Here is a 16,546-nt window from a genome sequence, read left to right as displayed (position 1 = left end):
AATTTAAATGGGGGTTCTGGACATAAAATTGGGGGATTTCACAATTTGTTTATTAAAAAAAAATCGCAATTTTTCATTCTATAATCGCAATCAAACATTTTCTTCAAATAATGCAGCCCTATCTACTAGTGACACTCAGGACTCATTTTCTGACCATATCAGACTCCTGGCCAGGACTGAAAATCACAGCGGGAAGCAAGTTGCAGTACAGGCCAAAAGTTGGATATGGATGGAAAATGACAAACGGAGTCACCAGCTAACTCCATTTGGTTTATTGGATGGAATGGGTAACCGCACAGGTTGGGCACAGATACATCGACAGGAGGTTTTGAGCTATTCCCGCCGGATCCGTGCTATGAAACCACAAAGCATGGCGGGCATGAACCCTAACAGGGAAATGCAGCCTCCCCTGCTAGACAGGTGAGAACTGACACAAGGGTACAGCCGGCACGAACTCCTATACGGGGAGAGGGTTGCCTCCCTTTTTCTATGTTCACCTCTTAATTCATGTACATTTTTTCTGTTGACCCACAATGTATAGAATGTCTAAAATTATAGTAAAACACAACCTATAAAGCTCATATTCAAGTCTTAAGAGTTTTACAAAATTTTAATATGCTTGGTGTGTTAAAGGGGTACTCCGCTGCTCCGCGTTTGGAACAAACTGTTCCGAACGCTGGAGCCGGGAGCTCGTGATGTCATAGCCCTGCCCATTCATGACGTCACACCCCGCCCCCTCAATGCAAGTCTATGGGAGGGGGCGTGACATTCGTCACGCCCCCTCCCATAGACTTGCATTGAGGGGGCGGGGTATGATGTCACAAGGGGGAGGAGCTATGATGTCACAAGCTCCCGGCTCCAGCGTTGGGAACAGTTGAGCAGCGGAGTTCCCCTTTAATTCCTCACCATTGTCAATATCTGCATGACATGAGTGAACATCCCTGTGTACATCCAGAGGCAGACAATGTGACAGATGATGGGATTATTACAAAGCATTAGCTCAATGAAGAATCCAAGGCAAGAGAAAGTTCTATCGATTACTCGGAGTGATACACTGTAACAAGCCCATATCAGAAAGTTGCAGAACCTTCCATTATAAGGTCGGTAAAAATCTGAGGCACCATATACAGTAAGTAACTTACAAATGGAATTTCTCCTCCCACACGGGGTTCAGGTTGCCATATATTGTCTTTGTTCTCTTCTTGGTTTTGCCCACTTGTACGGTGACATAGGGATCACTTGAGCCCGTTTTGTCCTTGGCTTGAAGACCTTGAGCGCAGAGAACTAGAAAAAAAGAAAATAACTATATAAGACGGACTCTCTTCAGTTATGGTGGCACAAAATTACCTTCACCAATTCTAGAACATTCTTCCATCATCTATATCACTATATTAAAGGAAATCGTCCATATCACCTGCACTAACCTGTTATATAGGCTTGTAGTGTGGGTGGCACTGCTCAAAACGATACTTACCTCATCCCGATCCACTCTGCTTTTTTTGGGCATGCTACTGAGCTGCTTGGGGCATGGGAGCTTTTCGGTCTTTTGGCATCTGTTTAGCATCTGTTCTTATCAATTGGTGCTGGTGTGGGACGGGTGCTACATGGAGGGGGCAGGGCTTTCTGGGGCTGGATGTGTCTAACTCAATGGCTGATGGCCCAATGGGTCTGGTCATTGGGCCGGGGGGGGGGGGGGGGAATATAGAGCCGGGGTAAATTTGTGCCTCGGGGAGTTGTGACCCTGAGGTGCCAAAACTCACTAGGAATACTGGCTTACTGAGTGGAAACATGGGCACTAACCTCTTTTCCTTTTGGCACTTCAACTCCATATTCCTGGCCTTCTGGCAAGAGTCAAAGAACGGATGTCGGGGCAGTATACAGTATCTGCACTCATCCACTTATTTATTTTTTTGTCGTCACTGTGCCACTTTTGTGTGTTGTGGGTCCACAGCATTGTCAGGGTGCGGTATCCCTCCTGGCATCTAGAGAACGTGTGTGTGTGGCCATCAGGTTCCTCACCTCCTTGCAAAAACCCCAAATACTCCTGTACAGACAGAATACTGACCGGTTAATGGGTCTGCAGGCAGATACCTTGGCTAACACCAATGTGGATGCCAGGAGTACTTGTGGTCCCTTAGAAGCCTTGGCAAAAAGAGACATTAAACCTGGAACCTGGAGGTGCTTTTTAGCCCGGAGGGGAAGGGTTAAGTTTGTTGGGGGGGGGGGCTCTTTGCTTTCAAGGAAGGGCTTGGACCGCATCCTTTGCGCATGTTTTCTTAGTGTGACACGTTTGCACTTTTTCTTGCACTTTGGGTGATTGAGAGCAGATTACCTTGGCTCTAAAAAAAAACATGGGAGGAGATACATTTGCATACCAAGGCACGGTGACGTCACTGCTGCCGAGTCGGCGCTCCGCGCATGCGCTTCTGTGTCAAAAAGAGAGAGAGCAAGCAGGGAGAGAGGGAATATGAGTATTGAAGAGCCAGGCTGGGCTCCAACTTAGCAGCAGTGAAGTCACGGAGCAAGGGGAAGCGAGCGTAGCTCCACCCATACTCCAAGCAACTCATTAGCATACCATGAAAACGCGGGATAACAGCAGATTGCAGTGATGAATCGGGAAGAGGAAAGTATCGTTTAGATCAGTGTCACCAGCACAACAAGCCTGTATAACAGGTTAGCGTGGGTGACACTGATGACAGATTTCCTTTAAGGAGCTGGAGCATGATACGTAATGAAGGTTACTTAAAGGGGTACAGCGGTGGAAAACTTTTTATTTTTTATTAATGAACTGGTGCCAGAAAGTTAAACAGATTTGTAAATGATTTCTATAAAAAAAAAATCTTCATCCTTCCAGTACTTATTAGCAGCTGTATGCTACAGAGGAAATTCTTTGATTTTTAAATTTCTTTTTTTGTCTTCTCCACAGTGCTCTCTGCTGACACCTCAGTGTCAGGAACTGTCCAGAGCAGCAAAGGTTTGCTATGAGGATTTTCTCCTGCTCTGGACAGTTCCTGATACGGGCATCAGGTGTCAGCAGAGATTCTATTCAAAAAGAATAGAATTTCATCTGTAGCATACAGCTGCTTAAATGTACTAAAAGGATTAAGATTTTTTAACAGAAGTAATTTACAAATCTATTTACTTTCTGGCACCAGCTGATTAAAAAAAAAAAAAAAATTCCACCAGAGTACCCCTTTAAGGAGCTGGAGCATGATACGTAATGAAGGTTACTTAAAGGAAATATAGTTCCCAATGGCTGATCTCCCTGAAGCCGTTATCGATATACACTTTATTCTTGTCCCAGTCCACGCTACAGTCCTTTTGCGTGCTCCATTGACTGTAATGTGCTGTTAGTAATGGGAAGAACAACAATGGGAAACTATACGACGTTCACTTGTTATGTTAACTGCACTTGTTCCTACATTGCACTGACTGTATAAGGGTCCGCATGGACCCCCCCTGCACATGAACACCTGAGACATCCACAATGTCCTCACCTGTGATGGTGATCTTGGCAGACCATTTTGATGTGCCGTCCAGGACACTTTGCTTCACAGTCTTCATCTGCTGGGCATGGGCAACTTTGCCCACACTGAAGACGTCTCTGATGACATCAAAGATCTCCGGCTTGTTCCTTTCCCTGATCTTCATCCGATCCTTCATGGCCATGATGATGTTTTGGGTGCGGTCCTCTGCTCCATGCTTGGAGCTCTTTTCTGCTGCACCTGTAGAGACGACATCCCAGCACACACATAGAATGGAAACCAACGTACCTCAAGAAGACAGCTGGAAATATCTGGAGCCATCTCTTTCGATTACGTTATCAAAAACTGTTTTTACTTTTAAGCAGTTTTGATAAACCATACATATTCATTACACCAAGTGGTTCTCCACTAGGATAAGAAGAACCTTCCAAGAGAAGCTTCCATAAGCCTCATAGTTATTTGTATTTCCTCTGGATCAACACAGTAGGGTTTTGGATTGAACTTAAAGGGGTACACCGGTGAAAACCTTTTTTTTAAATCAACTGGTGCCAGAAAGTTAAACAGATTTGTAAATTACTTTTATTAAAAAATCTTAATCCTTTCAGAACTTATGAGCTTCTGAAGTTAAGGTTGTTCTTTTCTGTCTAAGTGCTCTCTGATGACACGTGTCTCGGGAACCGCCCAGTTTAGAAGCAAATTCCCATAGCAAACCTCTTCTAAACTGGGCGGTTCCCGAGACACGAGTCATCAGAGAGGACTTAGACAGAAAAGAACAACCTTAACTTCAGAAGCTCATAAGTACTGAAAGGATTAAAAAAAATTTAATAGAAGTAATTTACAAATCTGTTTATCTTTCTGGGGCCAGTTGATTGAGATATATATATATATATATATATATATATATATATATATATATATATATATATATGTATATATGAAAAGAAAGTTTTTTCCTGGATAACCCCTTTAATGGACTTTTGCTTCAACCTTACAAACTACGTAAGATGCTCAGAGGATCTTACTAACTTTGTAGACATTACAATAAAGAAAGTTTTTTCCTGGATAACCCCTTTAATGGACTTTTGCTTCAACCTTACAAACTACGTAAGATGCTATTTGAGGATCTTACTAACTTTGTAGACATTACAATAAATTACATGACATTACACTAGAGCAGTGTTTCCCAACAGCGTCCATTTAGCTGTTGCTAAACTAAAACTCCCAGCATGCCCGGGCTGTCCGGGCATGCTGGGAGTTGTAGTTTAGCAACAGCAGGAGGCACCCTGGTTGGGAAACACTGCACTAGAGTGAGGTCCAGTCAGTGTGTTAGGGTGGGTTCACACTACATTTGTAGTGTACGGGTGCCGGATCCGGTTGGGAGGAGCGAAAACTGTCCACTCCTGTATCCCGGCCTGAACCCCATTCATTTCAATGAGCTGACCGGAGTCAAACGCTGGTATACCACGGTTTTAGGTCCGGTCAGAAAACCTTATACGGGGAAAAAATGAGCCGACAGAGTCAGCGTTTGACTCCAGTCAGCTCATTGAAATTAATGGGGTTATCCAGGAAAACATTTTTTTTTATATATCAACTAGCCCCAGAAAATTAAACAGATTTGTAAATTACTTCTATTAAAAAATCTTAATCCTTTCAGTACTTATGAGCTTCTGTAGTTAAGGTTGTTCTTTTCTGTCTAAGTCCTCTATGATGACACCTGTCTCGGGAAACGCCCAGTTTAGAAGAAAATCCCCATAGCAAACCTCTTCTAAACTGTCAGTTGCCGAGACACGTGTCATCAGAGAGCACTTAGACAGAAAAGAACAACCTTAACTTCAGAAGCTCATAAGTACTGTAAGGATTAAGATTTTTTAATAGAAGTAATTTACAAATCTGTTTAACTTTCTGGGGCCAGTTGATATATATATAAAAAAAAAGTTTTTCCTGGATAACATCCTTGCTTCAATTTCACGAGCAGTATTAGGAGGTGTCTGCTGTGTTACATATGAGCCATACAAAGTCATAACAAGGCTTTTCTTCACCTGGGATGGAAAATTCTGTTCAGCTCTAGTATTGTATCTAAATAGCTTGGCTAAAAAATTGTACTTTTAAAGAGTACCTGTCACCAAATAAAACTTTTAATACAGTGTTCCTTGTGTAATTAGCAGAAACTTTCCAATTCACTTGCTTTTAAAATTATCAACATAAATATGTTTAAAATGTAATATAAAAATAACAGCCACCAAGTGGCGCTGTTCTGTTCCCTGCCACAATTAATACAGTAAGTTTGGTCTCCTCCCGGCATGGCAGGAGTCCAAACTCAGGAAGTGTTTCTCTGCACGGAGCTTGATTGACAGCTGCACAGAAAGTGAAAGCTCCACAGATTTTCACAGTAAACTGCACAGACTGAAAGCTGCAGGAGAGCCTCACTGATTGCAACACAGACTGAAACACAGAGCCTGAGGTCTTCTATTCATCACAGCTCTGCAACCATGTGAGGGCGGAAGTTGTCCCCGAGCAGGCTTCAGTGATGTCATGCCTGCTGGGAAACACCCACTTTCTCCTGCTGGGAGATTGTACTATGTGAGCAAAAAGAAAGGTAAGATACACAGCTGAGCTGGGCTGGAGGGGTGTTAGGAGTAGTTAGGGAACATACATAGCCTGAGGTAGTTTAGAACAGTTTATTTGGTGAAAGGTACTTTTTAAGTTTTGTTTTGTTTCCCACCTGGCACCCAGCAGCTGGGCACCCCCATCCCCAGTGATGATCCATATTAAATAAGGTAGCATGAATGCAGAGAAAAACTGTAGTCAGCTAATTCTGTAATCTCAGCCTAAACACAGGAAAATGTCATGCCATGAGCTCATCAAACGCAGAACAATGATTATCTCGGAAGGGGAGAAGAGTATAAATCGGAAACTAAATTATACCCTGTGCTGTTATAGATGACAAGTGTCAGGAAGGTGGCAGACACATTCAGTAGAGAACAGTCTGTAAACCATCCAGGTGACACAATGGCATAAAAATCAGCGATCTGAGACATCACACAGCTGGCGGCATAAGGTTAACCATTGTCAATCCAAGACAGTGTAATCTAAGGGTCTGGAATAGAGGCACAACATAGAACAGAGGAGAAGTCACATGTCATTGGGCAGAGGGGGCGCTCAAAAACCTAGTCTTGGATCATAGGTCAAAAAATGTATATGGTTATACAGAATATGAGCTTGGAGAGTCACTTACGTTGCAGACAATCGGCGTTCAATAAATCTTGGCACTTCTCATGACACTTGACGCCACATTCGCTGCAGCGCATTCCTTGCCTGGCTATTCCCCACAGCAGGCCTTCACATTCATAGCAGTAGGTGGGGGTTGTGGCGGTCCATATCTCAAAGTTGTGAGGGGTAGTGCAGGAAATGGGGTAGATTAAGGCTTGTAGAGTCTTTTTATACACATGTGATTTCTGAAACAAAAGAGAAACAAAAGAAAGTAGTTATATTGTTGTACATAGGAGCAGTATTATAGTAGTTATATTGTTGTATATAGGAGCAGTATTATAGTAGTTATATTCTTGTATATAGGAGCAGTATTATAGTAGTTATATTCTTGTATATAGGAGCAGTATTATAGTGGTTATACTCTTGTATATAGGAGCAGTATTATAGTAGTTATATTCTTGTATATAGGAGGCAGTATTATAGTAGTTATATTCTTGTATATAGGAGCAGTATTATAGTAGTTATATTCTTGTATATAGGAGCAGTATTATAGTAGTTATATTCTTGTATATAGGAGGCAGTATTATAGTAGTTATATTCTTGTATATAGGATCAGTATTATAGTAGTTATAGTCTTGTATATAGGAGCAGTATTATAGTAGTTATATTCTTGTACATAGGAGGCAGTATTATAGTAGTTATATTCTTGTACATATGAGGCAGTATTATAGTAGTTATATTTTTGTATATAGGAGCATTATTATAGTAGTTATATTCTTGTATATAGGAGCAGTATTATAGTAGATATAGGAGCAGTATTATAGTAGTTATATTCTTGTACATATGAGGCAGTATTATAGTAGTTATATTCTTGTATATAGGAGCAGTATTATAGTAGTTATATTCTTGTATATAGGAGCATTATTATAGTAGATATATTCTTGTATATAGGAGGCAGTATTATAGTAGTTATATTCTTGTATATAGAAGCAGTATTATAGTAGTTATATTCTTGTATATAGGAGCATTATTATAGTAGATATATTCTTGTATATAGGAGGCAGTATTATAGTAGTTATATTCTTGTATATAGAAGCAGTATTATAGTAGTTATATTCTTGTATATAGGAGCAGTATTACAGTAGTTATATTCTTGTATATAGGAGCAGTATTATAGTAGTTATATTCTTGTATATAGGGACAGTATTATAGTAGTTATATTCTTGTATATAGGAGGCAGTATTATAGTAGTTATATTCTTGTATATAGAAGCAGTATTATAGTAGTTATATTCTTGTATGTAGAAGCAGTATTATAGTAGTTATATTCTTGTACACAGGAGCAGTATTATAGTAGTTATATTCTTGTATATAGGAGCAGTATTATAGTAGTTATATTCTTGTATATAGGAGGCAGTATTATAGTAGTTATATTCTTGTATATAGGAGGCAGTATTATAGTAGATATATTCTTGTATATAGGAGCAGTATTATAGTAGTTATATTCTTGTATATAGGAGCAGTATTATAGTAGTTATATTCTTGTATATAGGGGCAGTATTATAGTAGTTATATTCTTGTATATAGAAGCAGTATTATAGTAGTTATATTCTTGTATATAGGAGGCAGTATTATAGTAGTTATATTCTTGTATATAGGAGCAGTATTATAGTAGTTATATTCTTGTACACAGGAGCAGTAATATAGTAGTTATATTCATGTATATAGGAGGCAGTATTATAGTATTCATATTCCTGTACATAGGAGACTGTATTATAGTAGTTATATTCTTGTACATACAGGGGTACATTAGTCAGTTGTGATGTAGTATATACTTCATGATAAGCCTCTGATATCACAATCACTAGTGACCAGAGCACCTTTTGACCTCTAACAGAATTTAGAAAACGTCACTGCCCTGTGTAAAATCGTAATGACAGAAAAATGATTTACAGTTTTGAGGTCTCTGTGGGGAAATGTGTTCAACGTATTCAGATAAGATTCCTAGTGGTGAAATACAATCAATCTTTGTCACTTGAGCTTTTTATAATGAACCACTGAATTATCTGGCAGATGCTATGAAGAAGCAGATTCTCATGTCGCTGCTTACATATGGCAGAAGAATCCCCCACACAATCCTTGTTTCAAAGAATCTGAACTTAAATAGTCATGAATAAATCATGGCGAGATTGAGAGGAGGCACAGGGTCCCCAAGACAAATCCTTTTCAGGATCCTATGAATTTACAGTTCTCCAGCACAATCTCACATCAACATTCTCAGACTCTGTTGCTCCAAAAATCTATGGTAAATTATTTATAAACTATGTATATTGCTTGCAACAAGTAGAAGATGACGCGGCAAACTAAACTGTGAAGCTCTTCGAATTGCACTACAATATCATACAGCTGTTTGTAAATGGTTAATCTGCTAGAGGAGGTCAGTGCTGCTTGAAAGTGGTTAATCTGCTAGAGTAGGACACTGCTGCTTGTAATCTAAGTCACATACAAGCCTAGAGCAACAACATCATGCCTCCAACTCCTGCTTTATAACAGGACTCCTACATCTTACTTCATCTTACTTCATGCTGGACTTTATTATAAAAGACACAATATAAGAGAGGAACACATATCTCCCCTTATCTACTACTCAGTAGGGACTCATTAGGGTTATAGGTAAAACTTGATGGACTCTGGTCTTTTTTCAACCTTATGAACTATGTAACTATACTGTGTCCCTCTACAAAATTGACTCCGCAAGCTTAGAAACAGGAAGTCTCACAGAGCTGTTAAGATAGTGATCCTTCACTTTGTCATCTTTGGCTCAAATCCAGTCTCCCTTTCTTAAAAGGACCTGAGCTTTATTACTAAATTAAAAAGGAAATGCAGTAATTTTTTTTTAATTATATAAATATATATATTTTAGATGGGGTTTATAATTTATTCCATTAATTCATTAAGTTTTTAAGGAGGTGAAAGGTCTTCTTGAAAGCAGCAGATGGAGAAAAAACAAGGGGGAAAGAGGACTTCCAGAGCCTCAGAGAATCTACATACTAGCCCAGGATGCCCTTGCTTACCAGGTCCTCGTCCTTGAGTGACGTTCTCGTGGCCATAGCTGAGGTAATACCGGCTTTCCTGGACTGCACCAGGGACTGTGAGAATAAAAAGAATTTATCAGCAATTAGAACTGAATTAGAAAATACTTTAAATCTTTCTTTTTCTGGTACAATAAAAGCCTTTGAGATCACTCGTAGGATTCAGGACAGTGACTCAAACTGGGGGCAGAAGGGAACAATTGCAAACGTCAATGTCTGAGAACTTAAAGGGTACCTTTCATAAAAAATTTTTTTTAGTATATTATAGATTAATGTGTGCAGAATAACTTTCCAATAGCATGTTATTAAAAAATATGCTTCTTTCTATTTAATTTTCCACTTTGAAAAAATGACCACTAGGGGTCTCCCTACCAGTCCTTTTTTTTTTTTTTATAGATTTCAGACTCATGCTGGAGACCTAAATCTCAGACTGCAGCCGGGACATAGACAAGCTCAACACTGCTCCCTGGCAGTGTGCAGTGGTGAGTTTGTCTGTGTTCCGGCTTCAGTCTGAGATTTAGGACTCCTGCATGAGTCTGAGATCTATAAAAAAAAAAAAAGGACAGGAAGGGAGACCCCTAGTGGTCATTTTTTCAAAGTGGAAAATTAAATAGAAAGAAGCATATTTTTTAATATCATGCTATTGGAAAGTTATTCTGCATACATTAATCTATAATATATAAAAAGTTTTTTTGATAAAAGGTACCCTTTAAAAAAGTTGTATGGTCTCTAGATCTGCAAACACCAACAAGAGCCATAGGTCTTATAACTCATGGGGCTGAAATCAGTCGGCAAATCACTTCCTGAATCCTGAATTATTTTGGACCAAAAAAAAAAGCAAATCATAAATTAAGCATCAAAAAGAAAACTCTACAGGAAAAACTGCTACTTGGAAAGAAAACATTAAAGGGTAAAAAAAACATAGTAGGGAAATACATGCATGCCCGTGGGTGCCACGTTCAATAGCAGACTAAATATAGAAGTCTTTCTGGGCACCTTGACATGTATGTATGGATGGCAGACACTACTGAATGCGGTCTACGGCTAGTAAGAAGACTCAGCCATTCAGTGTCCATCACTGAGTGTAATGAACCTGGTGGTGAAGTATCTGGACCACATTCGTTGGAGCAGCTGGAGGTTGTCTACCTTGGTAAGACGTCTTGACCACCACTACTCATATCCTGCCTGTGTTTGTCTTAGAGACAGCGCCACCTTTGGAGACGGAGCCTTTAGTGCATCTTCCAAAAGGGTAAAAAAAAAAGTATACAATGGAGGTGCAGATGGTAGTGCCTGTCATAGTCTTTAAAATGAACATCGACCAGATGTCCATACACCATTAGAATGTGGTCCAGTACAGGGTCCTCTGAGAGGGTGCATTCACACCACATTTTGAGCTTCCGGTGGAGAAATTTCAAAACTGTCTGCTACTAGAGATGAGCGAACTTACACAAAATTCGATTCGTCACGAACTTCTCGGCTCGGCAGTTGATGACTTTTCCTGCATAAATTAGTTCAGCTTTCAGGTGCTCCGGTGGGCTGGAAAAGGTGGATACAGTCCTAGGAGACTCTTTCCTAGGAATGTATCTACCTTTTCCAGCCCACCGGAGCACCTGAAAGCTGAACTAATTTATGCAGGAAAAGTCATCAACTACCGAGCCGAGAAGTTCGTGACGAATTTACTGTAAGTTCGCTCATCTCTATCTGCTACTTTATCTCTGCCGGACCAGTGCCGTATCCCATTTAAAGGAGAAGTATTATGGAAGAAAAGTTATCCCCTATACAAAGGATAGGGGATAAGTTTCAGATCGTGGTGGGGGGGGGTGTCAGAGCGCTTGGACCCCCGTTCCCAAAACCCCCTCCCCCCCAGTGCTCAGACCTCCCGCTATCTAAAACTTATCCCCTATCCCCTAAATGTAATTCTTTCTGAATGAATTGTGCTAAAAGAGTTGACCTGCCAATTCTTTTAGCAGTGGCCGGAATCAGTATTTCTGCTGCGGAAATTCCGCTGTGTGCATAGTGCTGCAGAATCTCATTGAAAGCAACGTGATTCTGCTGCAACAGTGTGAAGGTTTTCAGACGGATTTGGCTTGGAAATTCAGTGGTGTGAACATGGCCTTAAAGGGGTACTCCGACCCTAAACATCTTATCCCCTATGAAAAGGATAGGGGATAAGATGTCTGATCGTGGGGGTACTGTCGCTGGGGACCCCCACAATCTCTCCAGCAGCACTCACGTGTCATCAGCTGCACGGAGCGAAGATACAGGGGTCGGAGTATCGTGACATCACGGCTCCGCCTCCTAAATGCAAGTCTATGGGAGGGAGGGTCACGATACTCCGGCCCCTGTATCCTGAGTCATCAGACACAGAGCGATCTTCGAAGCTGATGACAAGTGGGTGCTGGGGACCCCCGCGATCAGACATCTTATCCCCTATTATGCAGAAGGGAATATCACTTCTGTGCGGTTTTCAAAAACTAGACTTTTTTTTTTTGGGGGGGGGGGGGGGGGTGTCGGGTGAAGGTTTTGGAAGAGGAAATCGGAGCGATTTCCTCAACAAAAAACACGCAGGTTTTACCTGTGTGAACATGCCCTTTGAGAACTGCTACATTTAAGGTCCCACTTAAGTATCTACATCAGAGTTTCCTAACCAGGGTACCTCCAGCGGTTGCAAAACTACAACTCCCAGCATGTTCCAGTTGGAGTTTGTTCCCTCAAACTACAAGTCCCATGATTCCTTCGTGTACGAGGGAGAAAAGTGACCTCACACTTAAAACATCAGCCACCCCACCCATTGAAACACACCTGTGCTCCCTTCAATGCAACAGACCAGTGTTTTCTGACCAGGGTGCCTCCAGCTGTTGCAAAAATACAATCACTTGCAGAATGATCTCCCTCCCACCCAGCGGTCGCTACACCCATTGAAGCAGGACAGACTCCCATTCATCAACTGTATGATGTCTCAATGAATAATGATATATATCAGTGCTTCCCAACTAGGGTGCCTCCAGCTGTTGCAAAACTACAACTCCCAGCATGCCCGGACAGCCGAAGGCTGTCCGGGCATGCTGGGAGTTGTAGTTTTGCAACAGCTGGAGACAAACTGTTTGGAAAACACTGGATTAGGGGCTGGATGCACCCTGGTTGGGAAACCCTGATCTAGATAGGGAATAGCTCGGCTTTGCCTAGTATTGGATCTAAGCTACAATATCCTCAGCTACATATTAGCGAGTGGTCTATGACATCCCATAGATTATACCGCCATTAACACTGGGGCGGGGAAGTCAAGTTGCCAATGAATGATATCCAAGGACCTTTTTTATTTTTATTTTTTAAGACATATGTAACACTTTTCTGTGTCTTTCTTTTAAGAAAACACAAACTATAATATAGTGCCACACTGTCCGTGTATAGAGAACAAATTATCCATTAGCGGAAAAAACGACTAACGCCTAAGTGATCGGGTCCATTAAGTCAGTGATGTAGGGAACGCTGACAGCAAAAAAAAAAAAAAAAAAGAAAAAAAAAAGGATCTATAATAAGTCATGTGGCGGGGGGGGGAAGGTATAATGCTACTAATGCAAGGGGGATCCAAGGCTTGCCGCTCACTGTGGAGAGAAGCTACTTACCATGGCCTGTAGAATAGGAGGGACAGCAGCATATAAAAGAATTGTAAAAGGTTAAATTGTAATGTCACTTGGAGAAGTACTAGGATTGTTTACAGTCATTGAAGAGCTGGTTGTATCTTGTTGTTAATGTGAATGAGAATTGGGCCTCTATACAGGATGAATAACCCTAGATGACAGCTGGAAGGGATGTTTAGGGCTGTAAAATGTTATAACAATGCTCACTCCGGGGCCCTGTTTTTTCGTTTCCGTCACCCCAGATTACCAAGCCTACTCCTACCGAACGTTTAGATGAAAATTTGACAACGTCCGCACAGACATGGAAGCGGAGAACCAAGGATTACCATAGCATTTTATAGCCTGAAACATCCCAGGGTGCAAGCAAACCACGTTTTAGCAATACAGTTCCCATTAGTGCTGGGCGGTATACCGGTTCCTACCGGTATATTTTTCCTGCACGATATGAATTTTTTCTATACCGCAATACCGGTCGGGCCCCTCCCCCCTCAAATGAATGAATGAATTATCAGCCGCAGCGGCTGTCTCCGAATCGGGGAAATAATCATATGTTCTCCCCGTTGTCCTGTGAGCCGTTGGTGCTTTAAATTAATGAGATGTGGGCCGCTGCGCTTGAAATGGTTAAGTTTCCTGCCGCCGGCGATTTAAATGGTTACGTTGCCGGCCGCCAGCGCTTTAAATGGTTAAGTTGCCGGCCGCTGGCGCTTTAAATGGTTAAGTTGCCGGCCGCCGGTGCTTTAAATGGCTAAGTTGCCAGCCACCTGCGCTTTAAATGGTTATGTTTCAGGCCGCCTGCGCTTTAAATGGTTAAGTTGCCATCTGCCTGCGCTTTAAATGGTTAAGTTGCCGGCCGCCTGCTCTTTAAATGGTTAAGTTACCGTCCGCCTGCGCTTTAAATGGTTAAGTTGCCGGCCGCCTGCGCTTTAAATGGCTAAGTTGCCAGCCACCTGCGCTTTAAATGGTTAAGTTACCGCCCGCCTGCGCTTTAAATGGTTAAGTTGCCGGCCGCCTGCGCTTTAAATGGTTAAGTTGCCGGCCGCCTGCGCTTTAAATGGTTAAGTTGCCGGCCGCCTGCGCTTTAAATGGTTAAGCTGCCGGCCGCCTGCGCTTTAAATGGTTAAGTTGGCGGCCGCCTGCACTTTAAATGGTTAAGTTGCCGGCCGCCTGCACTTTAAATGAATGAGATGTGAGCCGCGGCAAGCTGTCACCTCCCCCTGCAAGCGCTAAAAGCCTGGCTTTTAGCGCTTGCAGGGGGAGGTGACAGCTTCCGGCTCGCAACTTAATCGTTTCCAGCGCCGCGGCCGGTGTGAGGCATCTCATTCATTTAAAGCGCAGCGGGCAGCAACATAACCATTTAAAGCGCAGCGGACGGCATCTCATTCATTTTAAAGCGCAGGCGGCCGGGGGGGTATAACGTTAAATACTGTGGAACTGCCATAAATTACAAAAATACCATGATATGCATTTTTGGTCATACCGCCCAGCACTAGTTCCCGTATAAGGTTTTTGATAAAAAAAAAAAATGATTCATCAAAACGTGTGAACAAATTTCAACCTGTATACGGTTTGAAAAATGATGTCCTGATGCATCCATTTTTTCAGAAAAAAAATGTATAAGTTTTTAACTTTTCACTCCATTTTGAATAAAGTTTCACTTGTTTGATTAAAATTCAAAGAAAAAAAACTGTGCAAAGTCAAAAACCGTATGGTGAAAACCGGATGGAACCGTACGCACATACAGTTCTGTACGGTTCCCATTGACTCCCATGTTAAAAAAAAAACGTATACAGTTTAATACGTTTTTTCCCATGGACCAAAAAATGTGGTAGTCTACGGTTTTGGGTACGGACAAAAAAACTGACAAAACCGCATAAGACGCAAAACGGACTAAACTGGATGATGCGTTTGACATACGGTTTACAATGTTAAGTCAATGCATATGATTCTCTATACGGTTCCATATGGTTTTTAACTCGAAAACGTATATGGGAACTGTATAGCAAAAACGTGGTTGGCATTCACCCTAACCCAGCAGATGACAATCACCCTTTCTCAATGGTGGACCCTAAAAAGGAGTTGGCCTTAATGGTGGCCTTAACTGCTCAGCACTGTAACAGTGTGTGACCATGGCAATCTTACCTATAAGGGTTTGTTCACTGGGCAGAAATTTTGCAGAATGTCCGCCCAGAAGACAGGACAATTGCATGTTCCGCAGGAACTGGAACCGATCAGAAATTTGCCGTCTCTGTAGAAGGCAATTCCAAGCGGAATCTGCAGAAAGACTGAACACCTTCATACTCTCTGCAGAGGCCGGAACTTATGCGGCAGAAACATCCGCTTGGAAATTGTTCTGTTGTGTGAACATACCCTAAAAGGATCTATGTTTGACTGGGGGGGGGGGTGGAGGGTGATTTGAAAGGCCGCCATACACATTGCCATTCACCAGGTGCCACTTGATACTAGAATGGGAGTCAAGTGCTCACCGTTTGAATGGCACGGCAGTAATGAACCTGCCTATCTTCTAAAGAGTCCTAAACTTTGAATGGAGCGGCAGCACGCACGCTTGTCCGCAGCTTCATTCAAATGAGGGACCCACGACCCAAGTTCTTATTTTCATGGGGACAGCAATTCGTGGGTATCAGGCAATTACCAATGTCTTAACCCAAGAGAAGCAGTCATACCGTTCTTACTACAGATGAGTGGGGTGTTCATGCCGCTAAATAAGGTTGGCCTTAGAGCTTAGGGCGGTGTTTCCCAAACAGTGTTCCTCCAGGTGTTGTAGTTTTGCAACAGCTGAGGGCACATTGGTTGGGAAACACATACTTTCTCCTCCTCACCCTCTTCATTACACACCCCCATCTCTCTTCATTACACTCCCCCCCATCTCACTTCATTACACTCCACCATCTCACTTCATTACACTCCACCGTCTCTCTTCATTACACTCCCCCATCTCTCTTCATTACACCCCCCATCTCTCTTCATTACACTCCCCCATCTCTTTTCATTACACTCCCTTGTCTCTCTTCATTACACTCCACCGTCTCTCTTCATTACACACACCCCATCTCTCTTCATTACACCCCCCCATCTCTCTTCATTACACTCCCCCCATCTCT

General features: G+C 41.9%; 1 protein-coding gene across 12 annotated transcripts in view; it reads right to left on the bottom strand.

The window, feature by feature from the left end:
• UNC13B (unc-13 homolog B) overlaps positions 1 to 16,546 on the bottom strand; it is a 427,170-nt gene that overhangs the window by 128,764 nt on the left and 281,860 nt on the right. For all 12 annotated transcript variants that reach the window (XM_056547105.1, XM_056547097.1, XM_056547089.1 and 9 more), the window contains 4 exons: positions 9,769 to 9,843; positions 6,721 to 6,940; positions 3,498 to 3,725; positions 1,143 to 1,284 (listed from right to left, as the gene is read on the bottom strand). In XM_056547105.1, coding sequence (XP_056403080.1) covers positions 1,143 to 1,284; positions 3,498 to 3,725; positions 6,721 to 6,940; positions 9,769 to 9,843 — 665 coding nt within the window. The remainder of the gene's footprint in view (positions 1 to 1,142; positions 1,285 to 3,497; positions 3,726 to 6,720; positions 6,941 to 9,768; positions 9,844 to 16,546) is intronic.

Source organism: Hyla sarda, chromosome 1 (assembly GCF_029499605.1).
Source record: "Hyla sarda isolate aHylSar1 chromosome 1, aHylSar1.hap1, whole genome shotgun sequence".
Classification (NCBI taxonomy): domain Eukaryota; kingdom Metazoa; phylum Chordata; class Amphibia; order Anura; family Hylidae; genus Hyla; species Hyla sarda.
The sequence above is the reverse complement of the archived record's forward strand: the minus strand, read 5'-3'. Positions and strand labels throughout refer to the sequence as shown.